The 14,860-nt window shown below is 42.2% G+C and overlaps 1 protein-coding gene across 5 annotated transcripts; it reads left to right on the top strand.

The window, feature by feature from the left end:
* Positions 1–408: 408 nt before the first annotated feature.
* Positions 409–11,258, top strand: cln8 (CLN8 transmembrane ER and ERGIC protein). 5 transcript variants are annotated; one of them, XM_064928471.1, is made up of 4 exons: positions 409–636; positions 1,586–1,747; positions 2,376–2,972; positions 7,720–11,258. In XM_064928471.1, exons 3-4 carry the CDS (start codon positions 2,442–2,444, stop codon positions 8,032–8,034), a joined length of 846 nt encoding a protein of 281 aa, XP_064784543.1. In that variant the 5' UTR covers positions 409–636; positions 1,586–1,747; positions 2,376–2,441; the 3' UTR covers positions 8,035–11,258. The 5 variants fall into 5 exon arrangements, with proteins under 5 accessions (XP_064784543.1, XP_064784539.1, XP_064784544.1 ...); XM_064928467.1 differs by having other exon boundaries at positions 2,343–2,972; XM_064928472.1 differs by lacking the exon at positions 1,586–1,747.
* Positions 11,259–14,860: the final 3,602 nt, after the last annotated feature.

The raw sequence follows: 14,860 nt of genomic DNA, 5'->3' as shown, positions 1-14,860 counted from the left end.
GTTTAATCATTGCTGATATCATCAATTAATGATGATATCATCAATTTTTGATGAAAAACAGGGACTGGGTGGTGTCTCATTTGCTTTTCTTCACTCCATTTAAACTAGTAAATAGGCTGCGGCAGCGTAATTCAATAATTCACTAATTACTGACCTATGACCTCAATACCTCAAACGTTGTAGATGAGATGCCACCACATGACTTAGGGATTAATAACATGATATTCTCAGGGCCAATAGAAACACAGTAATACACTTGCCTGAGTAGTGTTGACCAATAGGAGAGCAGGGAAACTCATAGGGTGGGACTTCCTGTTTTCTTGCCAGGGCCAATAGAAACACAGTAATACACTTGCCTGAGTAGTGTTGACCAATAGGAGAGCAGGGAAACTCATAGGGTGGGATTTTCTGTTTTCTTGCTAGCGACCAAATTGATCCCAGTGGAAAAGGGATATTACATGCATGCTAGGAACATGAGCGAAGGCAGAATAAGAGTTTTGGGTGGGTAAAACCCAGGTGAAGGAGATGGGACTGTATGGAAGGGAGTTTAGTCCCTGTAGTTCCTGTAAATCCACCATGGCTACTCCCGCCTCCAGTAGTTGATTGAGAAGTGTTGGAGAGACTACAGAAAGATAGGTAAGGGTGTTGATCCATCTGAATTGTTTAAGAAGTGTCTGGATACTGTGTTTCGGGATTTTGTGGCCATTTACACAGATGGTTCGAAAGATCCAAGGACAGGATGTACTGGGTCAGCATTTGTAGAGCAGGAATGTGGGGTGAGAGTCAGGAAACACATTACAGATCATCTGGCTGTATATATGGCTGAGATGATGGCCATACTATTGGCCTTGCAGTGGGTGGAGGAAGTCAAGCCAGACAGAGAAGTTAATTGCTCTAATTCATGTGGAGTGTTAATGAGTCTCCAGTCCTTTAGGTCACGTGGCAGACAAGACCTGCTTTATGAGGTGCTACATATCCATGGTAGGATTAGACAGATGGGTATACAGATAAGATTTACATGGGTCCCAGCACATGTGAGGGTGGAGGGGAACGAGGCTGTTGATGTACTGACTCAACAAGCACTTAGTAGGTGGGTTGTTGATGTTGTAGTTTCAATGAGCAAGGTAGAGGCAAAAAGCCTGATATGGACAGTAATGATGCAGAGATGGCAGGAGCAGTGGAATAGAGATACTAAGGGCGGGCATTTACTTCAAGTACAGAGGAAAGTCTTGGAGGTGAGGACGGCAGGAAGGAACAGAAGAAAGGAGGCAATTTTTTCAAGATTAAGGGTGGGACACAGCCGGTTGAATAAAACCTTAAATGTGATAGGAAAGCATCCAACAGGAAAGTGTGATTATTACCAGGAAACCATGGAGTGTGTACTGCTACAGTGTGGGCAGTATCAGAGGGGAAAAAAGAGGCTGAGCTCAAGTATGAGGGAGAAGGGGATACATGAAATTAGTTTAAATAGTATATTGAGTAGAACATCATCAGATATAGTCTCAAATATTTCGTTATATTTTTTAAGAGCAACGGGGCTGACAGGTAGAATTTAGTTTTTCCCTGTCTTTGGCCAACACTCTAGTACAGTAGGTGGCGGTAATGCAGCATAACGTTGGATGACAACTGCCGATAAATCCCACCGAAGAAGAAGACCAAATTGATAACAAACCCGTTGCTGATCAGATGGAATATCTTTGATTTCACAGTAGTACACACTGATGTTTGCCAATAATGAACAAATAAGGTAACACATTTTTATTCTTTGGAGGACAAAAAAAATACTGATTGGTACAATGGCGATGACAAGTCATATATGGCGATGACTAGACACAAACAGCCGTTTGTTTTGTGTCAGTACATTCTGTTCTGATACAGTTGAGAAACAGCCTGCAACAATGTTGCAGCAAAGGTATCGCAATTGTGCCTGGGTGGAACAATGTTACAGTCAACAATTGTGTACTGTTTCAGATTTTAGTAAACTGGTCTCCTTTTTTCGCTACCATCTAACAACGTATCCAACTGATTTAGCCACGTTGTTGCATTTATCAGATTTCTTTTAATTTGACTCACCACGGTCAGACGAGTTTCCTTGGGGGGGGGGTGAATGTGAATGTGAATAAGATGTGAATTCGCTCACTTCTCCAGTCTTGTGCCTCGGTGTTATTTCAAACAGACGGAAGTTAACACACCGACATCACTAATCCTGGGTCAACAATAACTGATCATGTTTTTGGCTAAGTATAGAGAGTAATTTTCAAACGCCATCTAGCACATGTTGGCATGTCCTAACTATTTTATGAACATTGACTAATGTGTTTTGGCTTTAATCCCTGTTGCAGGGTGGTTGATGACTAACCCTTGAGATCTTTCAGTGATCACAGGGTCACTCAACTCTGTGAGACCTTCAACAGACAATCCATCCACTCACACAAACCAACATGACCTCCGAGCAGGCCAGCACCCTGCCGGCATTCAAGGGCTCCGGCGACCCCAGTCCAGGCTACTTCTCCTGGGGCCTTCGATTCCAGGTCATCGGCCTGGGCTTTGCCTTCTACACCGCTGTGTTCGTCCTCTCCCAGACCTACCGCTCTCTGCTGGCTAAGGAGAAGGTGTTCTGGAACCTGGCGGCCACACGGGCCGCGTTCGGCCTCCAGAGCACGGTGGCGGGCCTACGGGCGCTGACCGAGGAGTCGGCCGTGTCCAGGGACAGGGTCAGAGGTCAGGAGGACTGGTCTTGGTTCACTGTGCTCACAGCCACAGGCTTCTTTCTGTTTGAGAATGTGGCACTGCATGCCTCCAGTGTGGTGTTCAGGGCTTTCGACCTTCCCCTGGCCGCCCATCACTTCTTTGCCCTGTCAGGGTTTGCTGGGGCGGTGGTCTGGGACTCACTAGGACATTACCTGCCCATGGTCACTCTACTACTGGAGATGAGCACACCCTTCACCTGCATCTCCTGGATGTTACTAAAGGTAAAGGACTGTTTGTGTCTGTCTGGTGCCTTCATCATATTCTCTATACAGTATGTTACTGTTTTGTTGATTGACTCCATTTGTGACACTACTGTATGCTTATTCATTTTCTTATAGTTCAGTTGATTTACTGGTGGGCTAGACATAAAAAGCACAGATGGATTTCAAATCCCCTTTTCTGTTTACGTACTCAACACTGAGACCAGCACCTTGACATGATTTGCAATGATGATGAATGTACAGATGGCCATTTTGAGAAAGGGGAATTTCTAGGCAGAAATAGACCCAAGTCGGCCTCCCGAGCGGCGCCAGTGGTCTAAGGCACTGCATCGCAGTGCTAGCTGTGCCATTATAGATTCTGGGTTCGAGTCCAGACTCTGTCGCAGCTAGCCGTGACCTGGAGACTCATGGGGTGGTGCACAATTGGCCCAGCGTCGTCTGGGTTAGGGGAGGGTTTGACAGGCTTGGATGTCCTTGTCCCATTGCGCACTAGTGACTCCTGTGGTGGGCCGGGTGCACGGTTGTCAGGTGTAGCACATTGGTGTGGCTGCTTTCTGGGTTAAGTGAGCATTGTGTCAGTAAGCAGTACGGTTGGGTTGTGTTTCGGAAGCTCTCGACCTTCGCCTCTCCTGAAGTGACATGTGAAATCTCATGTGACTTGGGTCTACTTATTATTTTTGCTCCTTTTTCTTACATATTTTGTGGTATCCAATTAGTCGTTACAGTCTTGTCTCATTACTGCAACTCCCATAAGGAATTCTCAAAGAAAGTATTCTCAAAGTGGGATTAAAATGGATTTAATTGTAACTTTTGGTCAACGGTCTACACACAACTGTCAGTGGAAGAAAAGTTCTAAGATTTATTAAAAATGTGATCTCAGCAAACAAAGAAACATCCCTTTTTCGGGACCCTGTCTTTCAAAGATAATTTGTAAAAATCCAAATAACTTCACAGATCTTCATTGTAAAGGGTTTAACCTCTCTAGGGTACGTGGGTAATGTCCCACCTGACCAACATCCAGTGAAAGTGCAGGGCGCCAAATTCAAACAGAAATCTCATAAATGTCCTCAAACATACATGTATTATATACAATTTTAAAGATAAATTTGTTAATCCCACCACAGTGTCCGATTTCAAAAAGGCTTTACGACAAAAGCATACCATACGATTGTTAGGTCTGCACCTAGACACAAAAAAGCCATTTTTCCAGCCAAAGGGAGGAGTAACAAAAAGCAGAAATAGAGATACAATTAATCACTAACCTTTGATGATCTTCATCAGATGGCACTCATAGGACTTCATGTTACACAATACATGTGTTTGTCAATAAAGTTCATATTTATATCCAGAAATCTCTTTACATTGGCGTGTTGTTTTGCCTCCAAAACACCCGGTAAAAGTGCAGAGAGCTACATCAATTTACAGTATTTACAATATTCATAACTGTTGATGACAATTCAACTGTTATGCATGGAATAAAATATATTTTTCTCCTTAATGCAACCGCTGTGTCAGATTTCAAAAAAGCTTTATGGAAAAAGCACACCATGGAATAATCTGAGTACAGCGCTCAGACACCAAAACAAGCAATACAGATACCCGCCATGTTATGGAGTCAAAGGTCGGAAATAGCATTATAAATATTCACTTACCTATGATGATCTTAATCAGAATGCACTCCCAGGAATCCCAGTTCCACAATAAATGTTAGTTTTGTTTGATAAAGTTAATAATTTGTCCAAATACCTCCTTTTTGTTCGCATTTAGTACAGGAATCCAAATGCGCAGGCACTAGGTCCAGACAAAGTCAAAAAAGTTATATTACAGTTCGTAGAGACATGTCAAACGATGTATATAATCAATCTTTAGGCTGTTTTTATCATAAATCTTTAATGTTTCAACCAGAGAATTCCTTTGTCTTTAGCTCCGTTCCCTTTCATTTCTAACTCTCACGGGCGCGCGCCTGACTGAGCACATGGCCTTCTGGCAGACCCATGACTCAATCAGCTCTCATTCTCTCCCAGTTCACAGTAGAAGCCTGAAACAAGGTTCTAAAGACTGTTGACATCTAGTGAAAGCCTTAGTGCAATATGACCCACAGACACTGCATATTAGATAGGCTAAGACTTGAAAACCTACAAACCTCAGATTTCCCACTTCCTGGCTTGATTTTGTCAGGTTTTTACCTGCCATATGAGTTCTGTTATACTCAGACATCATTCAAACAGTTTTAGAAACTTCAGTGTTTTCTATCCACATCTACTAATAATATGCATATCCTAGCATCTGGGCCTGAGTAGCAGGCAGTTTACTCTGGGCACGCTTTTCATCCCGACGGGATCGGTACATCCGAACATCAAAAAATCCAGGACTGGCAGTGCTCTTCACTAGGCTGCCTGTACTCTGGAGCTAGATTGATTTGGAGGTGGAGAGGCTGAGCTTGTTGTCATTGCAGGCAATCTTGCTGTGCGTTACAGGGAAGACATCCTCCTCCCTCTGGAACCCTTCCCAGGCTCATCCTGTGACCCTCAGATGACTGACATGACACCCTGATCTCAATCCCATTGAGCACGTCTGGCCTTACATCACGACAACTATGTTGGAACCCGCCGTCGCTGGACCAGACCCCCAGAAATGTCCGGGAACTTGCAGGTACGTTGGTGGAAGAGTGGGGTAAAATCTCACAGTAAGAACTGGCAAATCTGGTGCAGTCCATGAGGAGGAAATACACTGCAGTACTTAATGCAGCTGGTGGCCACACCAGATACTGACTGTTACGAATCCCTTTTGGCCCGACAGTCTAGGGGGGGGATGGTAATGAGACCCGTAACATAACCCATGCAAATTATAATTGTGACAAAGTAAAAGTGAGAACAAAATAACCAGGACAACTGAAATCTACCGTCAAACTCAAGGTTTATTTGAAAACACACGGTAATGGTGGGAGCAGGAAAAGGGGCTGAGCTGGACCCAAGGAAAGAAACAATAAGTATTCAAAAAAAAACTAAGCTAGACTAGCCTACTTTAACATGAACTAACTAACCAAAAATACAGTGGGTGGTCCGCCCAGTTCTAACTAGTGTATTTAACAAAGTTCACCTACGGGTAGTGTATGCCCATGGGCGACTTGTCTTGGTTTCCCCTTTTCCCACCAGCAATCAAACACAAACACCATAACCAAAACAATACTCACAGGTGATGACAAAGTGCTATGGAGGTGCTCAAACAAAAGTTAATACACAACGAGAGAGTGACACAGAGAGACCTACAGACATAGCATTTACAGAGAGATTGAGCTCTAGAGCAAACAACTGACAGGGTTTTTAAACCAAGGGAAAGGAACTGTGATAGGGTAGGAAAACGGGAGGAGGTGTGTCTTCTGATTGATGATTGATTGGTGACTGATTGGGGAGTGATGATTTTCACCTGTGAGGGTAGAAGAAGAGCAACCACAGGATACACACACACACACACACACAGGATACCTGTATCCGTAACACTGATACTTTTGATTTTGACTCCCCCTCCCCCTTTTGTTCAGGGACACGTTATTCCATTTCTGTTAGTCACATGTCTGTGGAACTTGTTCAGATTATGTCTGTTGTTGAATCTTATGTTCATACAAATATTTACACGTTACGTTTGTTGGAAAATAAACGCAGTTGACAGTGAGAGGACGAAATATTCAATATCATCTTGGTAAGCAACTCCAGTGTAGATTTGGCCTTGTGTTTTAGGTTATTGACCTGCTGAAAGGTGAATTTGTCTCCCAGTGTCTGTTGGAAAGCAGATTGAACCAGGTTTTCCTCTTAAGATTTTGCCTGTGCTTAGCTGTATTGTTTATTTTTATCAACAAAAAAAACTCCCTAGTCCGTGCCGATGAGAAGCATACTCATAACATGATGCAGCCACCACCATGTTTGAAAATATGAAGAATGGTACTCTGTGATGTGTTGGATTTTCCCCAAACATAACACTTTGTTTTCAGGAGAAAAAGTTTGTTTCTTTGCCACATATTTTGCAGTTTTACTTAAGTGCCTTGTTGCAAACAGGATGCATGTTTTGGAATATTTTTATTCTGTAAAGTCTTCACTTTTTTTTGTCATTTAGATTAGTATTGTGGACTAACTACAATGTTGCTGAGCCATTCTCACATCACAACTATTAAACTATGTAACTGTTTTAAAATCCTCATTGGCCACATGGTGAAACGCCTTAGCAGTTTCCTACCTCTCCGGCAACTGAGTTAGGAAGGATGCCTGTATCTTTGTATTCTCTGGGTTTATTGATACACCATCCAAAGCCTGATTTAATAACTTCACCGTGCTCAAATGAATATTACAATTATCTGTGCTTCTACACCTGCATTGCTTGCTGTTTGGGGTTTTAGGCTGGGTTTCTGTATAGCACTTTGATATATCAGCTGATGTAAGAAGGGCTATATAAGTACATTTGATTTGATCTGTATGTGTGGGGTACAGAGATGTGGTAGTCATTCCAAAATCATGTTAACAACTATTATTGAACACAGAATGAGTAAATGCTACTTATTATGTTAATTTTTACTCCTGGACATATTGAGGCTTCCCATAACAAAGGTGTTGAATACTTGTTGACTCAAGACATTTTATATGAATTACTTTCTGAAGGCACTGTACATCGTTATAGATGACGACGACCCCAAACACTGTGACAGTCTTTATCCCCTGCCCAATCAGTACAAGTATCTGTCTTCTCTCCCCTCCAGGCTGGCTGGGCGAGGACGCTCTTCTGGAAGGCCAACCAGTGGGTGATGATCCACATGTTCCACTGCCGCATGGTGCTCACGTACTACATGTGGTGGGTGAGCTGGAGTCACTGGGGGGAGATGAACATGTACGTGGCTCTGCCCCAGCGCATCCTCTTCTACACCGGCCTGGCCCTGCTCACAGTGATCATCAACCCCATCTGGACACACAAGAAGACCATGCAGCTCCTCAACCCTGTGGACTGGAACTTCAGCAACAAGCTGCCGCCCAATGGCCCCAGTGGGGAGCAGAAGGAGAAAACTCATGAGAGATAAACAAGCCAAGAACTGTGAACCTGTTTGGAGAGTTATGGGGCTCTTTTACTATGCTTGTAAAGGAGAGGAAGCGTGACTAATTTCTCACAAACTCTTTAGCTTTTAGTGCTTGAGATGTTTTGAAGATTTCAAGTTGAACTAAATTACTGTTTTTTTAAAGATTCTCAGTACAGGTTTGAGGTCTGCTGTGTCTCTACAAGATGTGGATGAAAGGACCTCTTGCTCTTGGACTTTAGAACCTAGTTGGGTTCTGAAAGGAGATGTCACTGACGACAAGAAATCATCTCACAGTTTTATTGTCTTTGGTTATAATTTGCTGTTTTGGTTAGTGTTTTATTGCGAATGAGTGCAGATGGACAGGGAGAAAGGTATATTATTGTTCTGTTTACTTTGTTCAGCTTCCAGCATGAAGGTGTGAATGTGTTAGTTAACCTCTCTGGAATGGGGTGTTGGCTGGTTTGAAGTGCCCTGAGGCACCTGTGGTATTTGCACTTATAGGCACAGTGTGTAGTCACTCAACCACTGTGCTGAGTACAGACAGGTCCATGAGGCAGCAGATTTACTGGCTGAGAACAAACACAGTGACAGAATGGAGACTGGGTCATTGGATCTGGCAGATCGCACGTCATTGGAAGGCAAGCAACTTTGTTCTGTATCGTACAAAACACTTCCTGACTTGCTTAAGATTAGACTGCAATGTATGCCTGTAGTGTTGCATGCTCTAATTGAATCTTTATCAATTCATCATGTAGAAATGGTTCCTGTGCTCTGTGGCTGTCAGTGTAGTATCTTTGAAAGTGGGGTTGACTTGACACATGTAGACTGTAATACTAAGGCTGTGGATGGACGCTAAGGGAGCTACCACAAGCATTACTGTTTTCAAAGGAGCAACTGTAGGGAGTAGTCTAATAACAAGCATCACCGTGCCAAACAAACGGTCATGTTGCTTCCCTTTGTAACTAGTCTCTACCACTGATCTGCCTGAAAATGAAGTTAGGGTTTAGTACTTTATGGGTAATCTCTTTAGTCTCCTTTATGTTACCGATCCCATTGGACCTTCTGTATGCCTGCAAATTAGTCTTTAGTGGACAATTAAATCAGGTTCATTCAAGAGTCATGTGAGTGTGAGACGGAGTGAGTGTGAGACGGAGTGAGTGTGAGACGTGAGACTGAGTGAGTGTGAGATGTGTGAGACGGAGTGAGTGAGTTTGAACCCTTATCCTGGTCATGTGTACAAATATGTATTTCATGAATATTCTCATGGAAAACTCAGTCCTGCAGTCTAGCGTTGAGTTCTTTGGAGTAAACTCACCCACATTGAGCTGCTTCCAGACCGCCCTACTTATCTCACAAAGGCTCTTTTGTTAAAAGTATATTTTTTTTTACAAATCGGTGTTACGTTAGTCACAGATCCTAGAACTAAGGCCCCCTATAGGTTATAAATGACAAGGTATGACAAGCAATTGACATGGGAAATCCTCAACATCCATAACATTATTTTAAGTCCTAATAGCTGACGTAAGAGACTGCCGGCCAAGACGTTAAAGCCCACACTGAGAAAAAGGGGCCATAGGTATTTATTTTATATATTTTTACAAAATATTATTCAAATTGATGCAGGACTGAGGGCCTTTTATAAACATAATTAACCTTAACTTTACTAGTTTGACTAATATTTTGAATTCAGGATTTATTATTACCGTTATGAATTAAGTCAAATCAAATGTATTTATATAGCCCGTCTTACATCAGCTGATATCTCAAAGTGCTGTACAGAAACCCTGCCTCTAAAACCCCAAACAGCAAGCAATGCAGGTGTAGAAGCACGGTGGCTAGGAAAAACTCCCTAGAAAGGCCAAAACCTAGGAAGAAACCTAGAGAGGAACCAGGCTATGTGGGGTGGCCAGTCCTCTTCTGGCTGTGCCGGGTGGAGATTATAACAGAACATGGCCAAGATGTTCAAATGTTCATAAATGACCAGCATGGTCAAATAATAATAATCATAGGCAGAACAGTTGAAACTAGAGCAGCAGCACAGCCAGGTGGACTGGGGACAGCAAGGAGTCATCATGTCAGGTAGTCCTGAGGCATGGTCCTAGGGCTCAGGTCCTCCGAGTGAGAGAAAAGAGAGAATTAGAGAGAGCATACTTAAATTCACACAGGACACCGGATAGGACAGGAGAAGTACTCCAGATATAACAAACTGACCCTAGCCCCCCGACACATAAACTACTGCAGCATAAATACTGGAGGCTGAGACATGAGGGGTCAGGAGACACTGTGGCCCCATCCGATGACACTCCCGGACAGGGCCAAACTGGAAGGATATAACCCCACCCACTTTGCCAAAGCACAGCCCCCACACCGCTAGAGGGATATCTTCAACCACCAACTTACCATCCTGAGACAAGGCCGAGTATAGCCCACAAAGATCTCCGCCACGGCACAACCCAAGGGTTCTTGTTGTTCGGCCAAAACGTTTGACAGTGGCACTCATGATACCATGGTGATATGTGGCATTGGTCCTCCTTAATGGGAAGATTACTTGACTTACTTGACTTATCAAGGGTGACAAGTCATTGTGGCACAGTTCCATTTGTTTCACTCGTTCTTTCCTCTAGCCTATGACCTAGACCTTCGGTGTTCTTTATGGTTTCTAGACCTGATGCAAATATGTATGTTATGTTTTTCCATCCAATTCCTTTCAACTTCAATTTAAACTTAAAACTTTTCTGAACTTAAATTGGCACAGTGTTGGATTTCCTTATTTAAATAGCTGTTACATTTATCCTAAAAAAAAACATTATGTTACGCATACTGACACATTGCTACTGTCAAAGTATTCACTATAACATGAAATGCCAATAAAACCTTTAACATCAACAGTATCGTGTAGTGTAGTAGAAAATATATTCTATTTCTGCCTGAACCTCTCACCTACAAACACCTCATTATGTCATGCAACATGGCCCATAGTTGGTCCCTCTATCAGACAAGCTTCCTGAAATAAGTCTTCATGAAAACTATTCATACCACTGAGCAATTCTGTGCATAACACTTGTTGCAGTATGTTATTCCTCTGCTAGAAATGTCAATATTAAAACATCTAATACACAAGTCAGATGCATTTTACCATCACATTTAACCTTATGCTAATTATCAGTGCTGGTCCCGAGATGAGCATTACACGACACAATAATAAAGAGTTTACAACGTATCACGTTGATCATCTGTTAGTGATTTTTTTTTGCATGTAATTCTCAAACTTTTCCATCAGTTCTGTTAAGTGTCAGATGTAATCTATCTTTATTCTGTCATGTCCCAATGTATGGAGTGACATCAGAGTGACCCGCAGCACTCAGCCACTCCACGGCTTCTCCTTGAATCCTCTTTGCTCTCTGAAGTCAGACACTCGGATGGAAGTCAGAGAGACCATTCTACATTCAAGGGGCAGGGTTCCAGAACTATGTGATCCAAACCAGTGGTCAGATGCTGGTAGTTATGTCTGGAAGCTGTATCCAGAGCTTCAAAGAGACGGGGTATCAGATCTGCCATCTCCACTCACTGGGGAACAACAAGGAAACTAACAGAATGTGGTGGTTTGCCTTTTATCAAATCACTGAAACAACAGCTATACCACAACACAACGATGGTGCCATCTGTGAAAGTTACAAGGGAATCAATGGTGGGTTTTTAGATACAATCTAGTCATATTCTTTGGAATATAGAATCAAGATATGCTGCGCATTGTTGCATGTTCTTCTTCCTTCCATGCTGGATTGATGGTGAGGTGGTGGAACATATAAATCAAACATGGTGTAAGTCAGAGAGAGATGTGCTTTACCAAGGTAGACAGGAATGCTGGAAGGAGCTGTTTATTTGAAATTGTGTACGAGCTAAAGTCTACAATTCTCGTCAAGAGGAAAACAGCAAATTTAAGGAGAAAAGAAAAGTCTTTTGTCACCTTGTCTCCTTTTCAATAAAACAGGAAATACTTTAGATTAAAAAACAATATGGTGGAAGCTCATTAGGCTGGTTTTCACTGTCTGATCAGAGAAAGGAAGGAGAGGACACAAGAAGAGGAGATGACTGATTTGTTTAACAAAATAAATCATGATGTAACACAATTGCTACATTGGTTAATGTTACAAGGTTAATCAGAATAATACTCACTTTCTGGAGGAAGCAACTGATTGCTCCCTGCTCTTCTTATTGGCATTGATCCACTCACTGTGGAACAACACAACAACATCTTCAGGGATACTTTTTTGTAATTAAATCTTTCTTTCACATAATGACCAGTAGAATTGTATGAAAACAATGTTTTGAGAAATCCTCAAGTATATACTGTATAGTTATGAACAAGTTTTAACATTGCATAACATGTCCTATATTCGAACTCTTAATTCGATCATACAGGTATGCCTTCAAAACGGAATCCAATGCAATGGAGAGGAGTTGAGGAGTGGACAGTAGAGAAAGACATGATGTAACACACTTGCTGCAAACATTTCTGTTACAGGATTAACCAGAATAATAGTCACTTTCTTGAGGAAACAACTGATTACTCCCTGTTCTCCTTATTGCTGCTGTTACTGCCCTCCACCTCTTCTTGAAATTTGAGTACCTGTCCTTTTCATTTGGCTGAAACACTTTTGTGTTTCCTGCCACCACTATCTTCTCCGGCAGATCTTCCCTGTTCTCATTGTTAAGAACATGATATCTGATTCGACATTTCTCAACAAGCCACTGGAGGGCCTTCCCTTCACTCTCTTCTTCTGTGTTTCTAAGCGAATGAATCATCGACTCCTATGACCAAGAGTGTGGGGTCCTGGAGGACACAACATTTTTTATTTTATTTAACTTGGCAAGTCAGTTAAGAACAAATAATTATTTACAATGACAGCCTACACCGGCCAAACCTGGACGACGCTTTGCCAATTGGGCGTCGCCCTATGGGACTCCCAATCACGGCCGGATGTGATACAGCCTGGATTCAAACCAGAGACTGTAGTGACACCTCTTGCACTGAGATGCAGTGCCTTAGACTGCTGCTGCGCCACTCGGGACACACTGAGCACTATTTCCTGTTTAACCAGCTCAGGTATCTCCTCTACAAATCTGCCTCCCTGCTACTTCTCCCTGTCTCTTGGCGCACTGAGTAGTCGTCAGGTCAAACCCCTCAATGCCCAGGATGGTGTTTCCTGCTGAACTCTTCCCACTATCTATTTCCTAGAACCATTATCCTCAGCTCTGAGAGATGGCGAGAGTCACCTGTCAGAGAGAGAGAGAGATTTCACTCTAAAGGTGTTTATTATACATAGAATGTCAATGGTAGACATGTGTTTGTGTTGTTTGTCATTTTTTAAGTCTCCTGAGTCTTCAAGATCATCTCTACCTAAATGGCATTTTATCATCCGTACATCTTCCCATCCCTCATTTCTTGTGCTGCTTAACATGTTTACCTTCACACAGTCTGCTCTGTGTCACACTCAACAGAAAGTTGATTATGCAGCAGTGGTCTACCCATTATGTAGTGATAAGATGGAGTGTAATTCTGTTCATCTCTAGTTATGTGTACACAAACAACCAAGTCTGATTTCCTCATTTACACTCAGATCTTGTTTGATAAGTGAGGGCCAAGAACAAAGATCATCCTGTATTATGACATTCAAGTCTGCTCTCTTTAAAGAAACCTGCATTTTGCCTGATTTTGCAGACTCTCAAAAAGCTACTGGTGAGCAGCTTTTAGTTTTACATGCAACTATGCAGGTTAGTGTGTTGCATCACTGTAGCTGGTGTGTGCTGCACAGCAACACAGTTGAATAATCCAAATTTGCAAAACAGAGACTGACAGAAACACACCCATTCTGTTTCTGCACCTTCATCAGTTTCTGTTTTGCTTTCCCTTCTATCTTCTCTAGTCTTTCTCGTTATCTCATAATTTCTTCCTCTGTTTCCTGAAACCATCTCCTTTATCTTCAGCAGTTTTTCCATGTTCTCATTGTTGAGGACATGATACCTGTTCCCACATTTCTCAGCAATCCACTGGAGGGCCTTCCCTTCATTCTCAATGTGCTGCTCAATGGTTGTGTCTCGTAGAGTACAGTATAATACAGTACATTAGTGTACTCAACTTTAGTGTGGTCTACTATGTACTGTACTCTACTCTTTACTGTACTTATTTATTAGGATCCCCATTGGTCTAATTTTGCTGGGGTCCGACACAATGAAAAAAGACATTACAGAAAAGTATGTGTGTGTGTGTGTGCATCTATCAGTTACAAATACATGTCAGTACATACAACATGTAGGTCACATGAGGAAGAGGAGTTGTGCCGTGAGGTGTTGCTTTATTGGTATTTTGAAACCAGGTTTGCTGTTCACTTGCGCTATATAAGATGGAAGCGAGTTCCATGCACTCATGACTCCGTATAATACTGCACATTTCCATGAATTTGTTCTGGATCTGGGGACTGTGCAAAGACCCCTTGTGACATTTTCTTAATTTATATTTAACCAGGGCTCATTGAGATTTGAAATCTCTTTTTCAAGAGCGTCCTGGCCAAGATAGACAGCACCAAGTCATTACACAATTATAGACAGACAACATGAAAAACTACAAGTAATCAAATAAAAAAAACATAGAATTCACAAGAGTATAACAAAATCATAAAACAGCCAATTAATAACATTGACAGGTCAGGGAATCAGCCTCAAAAGTCTTCATCAGTGATTTAAAAACACCAATCGGGACAAGTTCTTCCAGTTTAAAAGTATTTTGTAAGGCGTTCCAAGCCTATGGCGCAGAGTACATAAAAGCCCT

Source organism: Oncorhynchus masou, chromosome 21 (assembly GCF_036934945.1).
Source record: "Oncorhynchus masou masou isolate Uvic2021 chromosome 21, UVic_Omas_1.1, whole genome shotgun sequence".
Classification (NCBI taxonomy): domain Eukaryota; kingdom Metazoa; phylum Chordata; class Actinopteri; order Salmoniformes; family Salmonidae; genus Oncorhynchus; species Oncorhynchus masou.
This window is presented reverse-complemented; position numbering and strand designations above follow the sequence as displayed.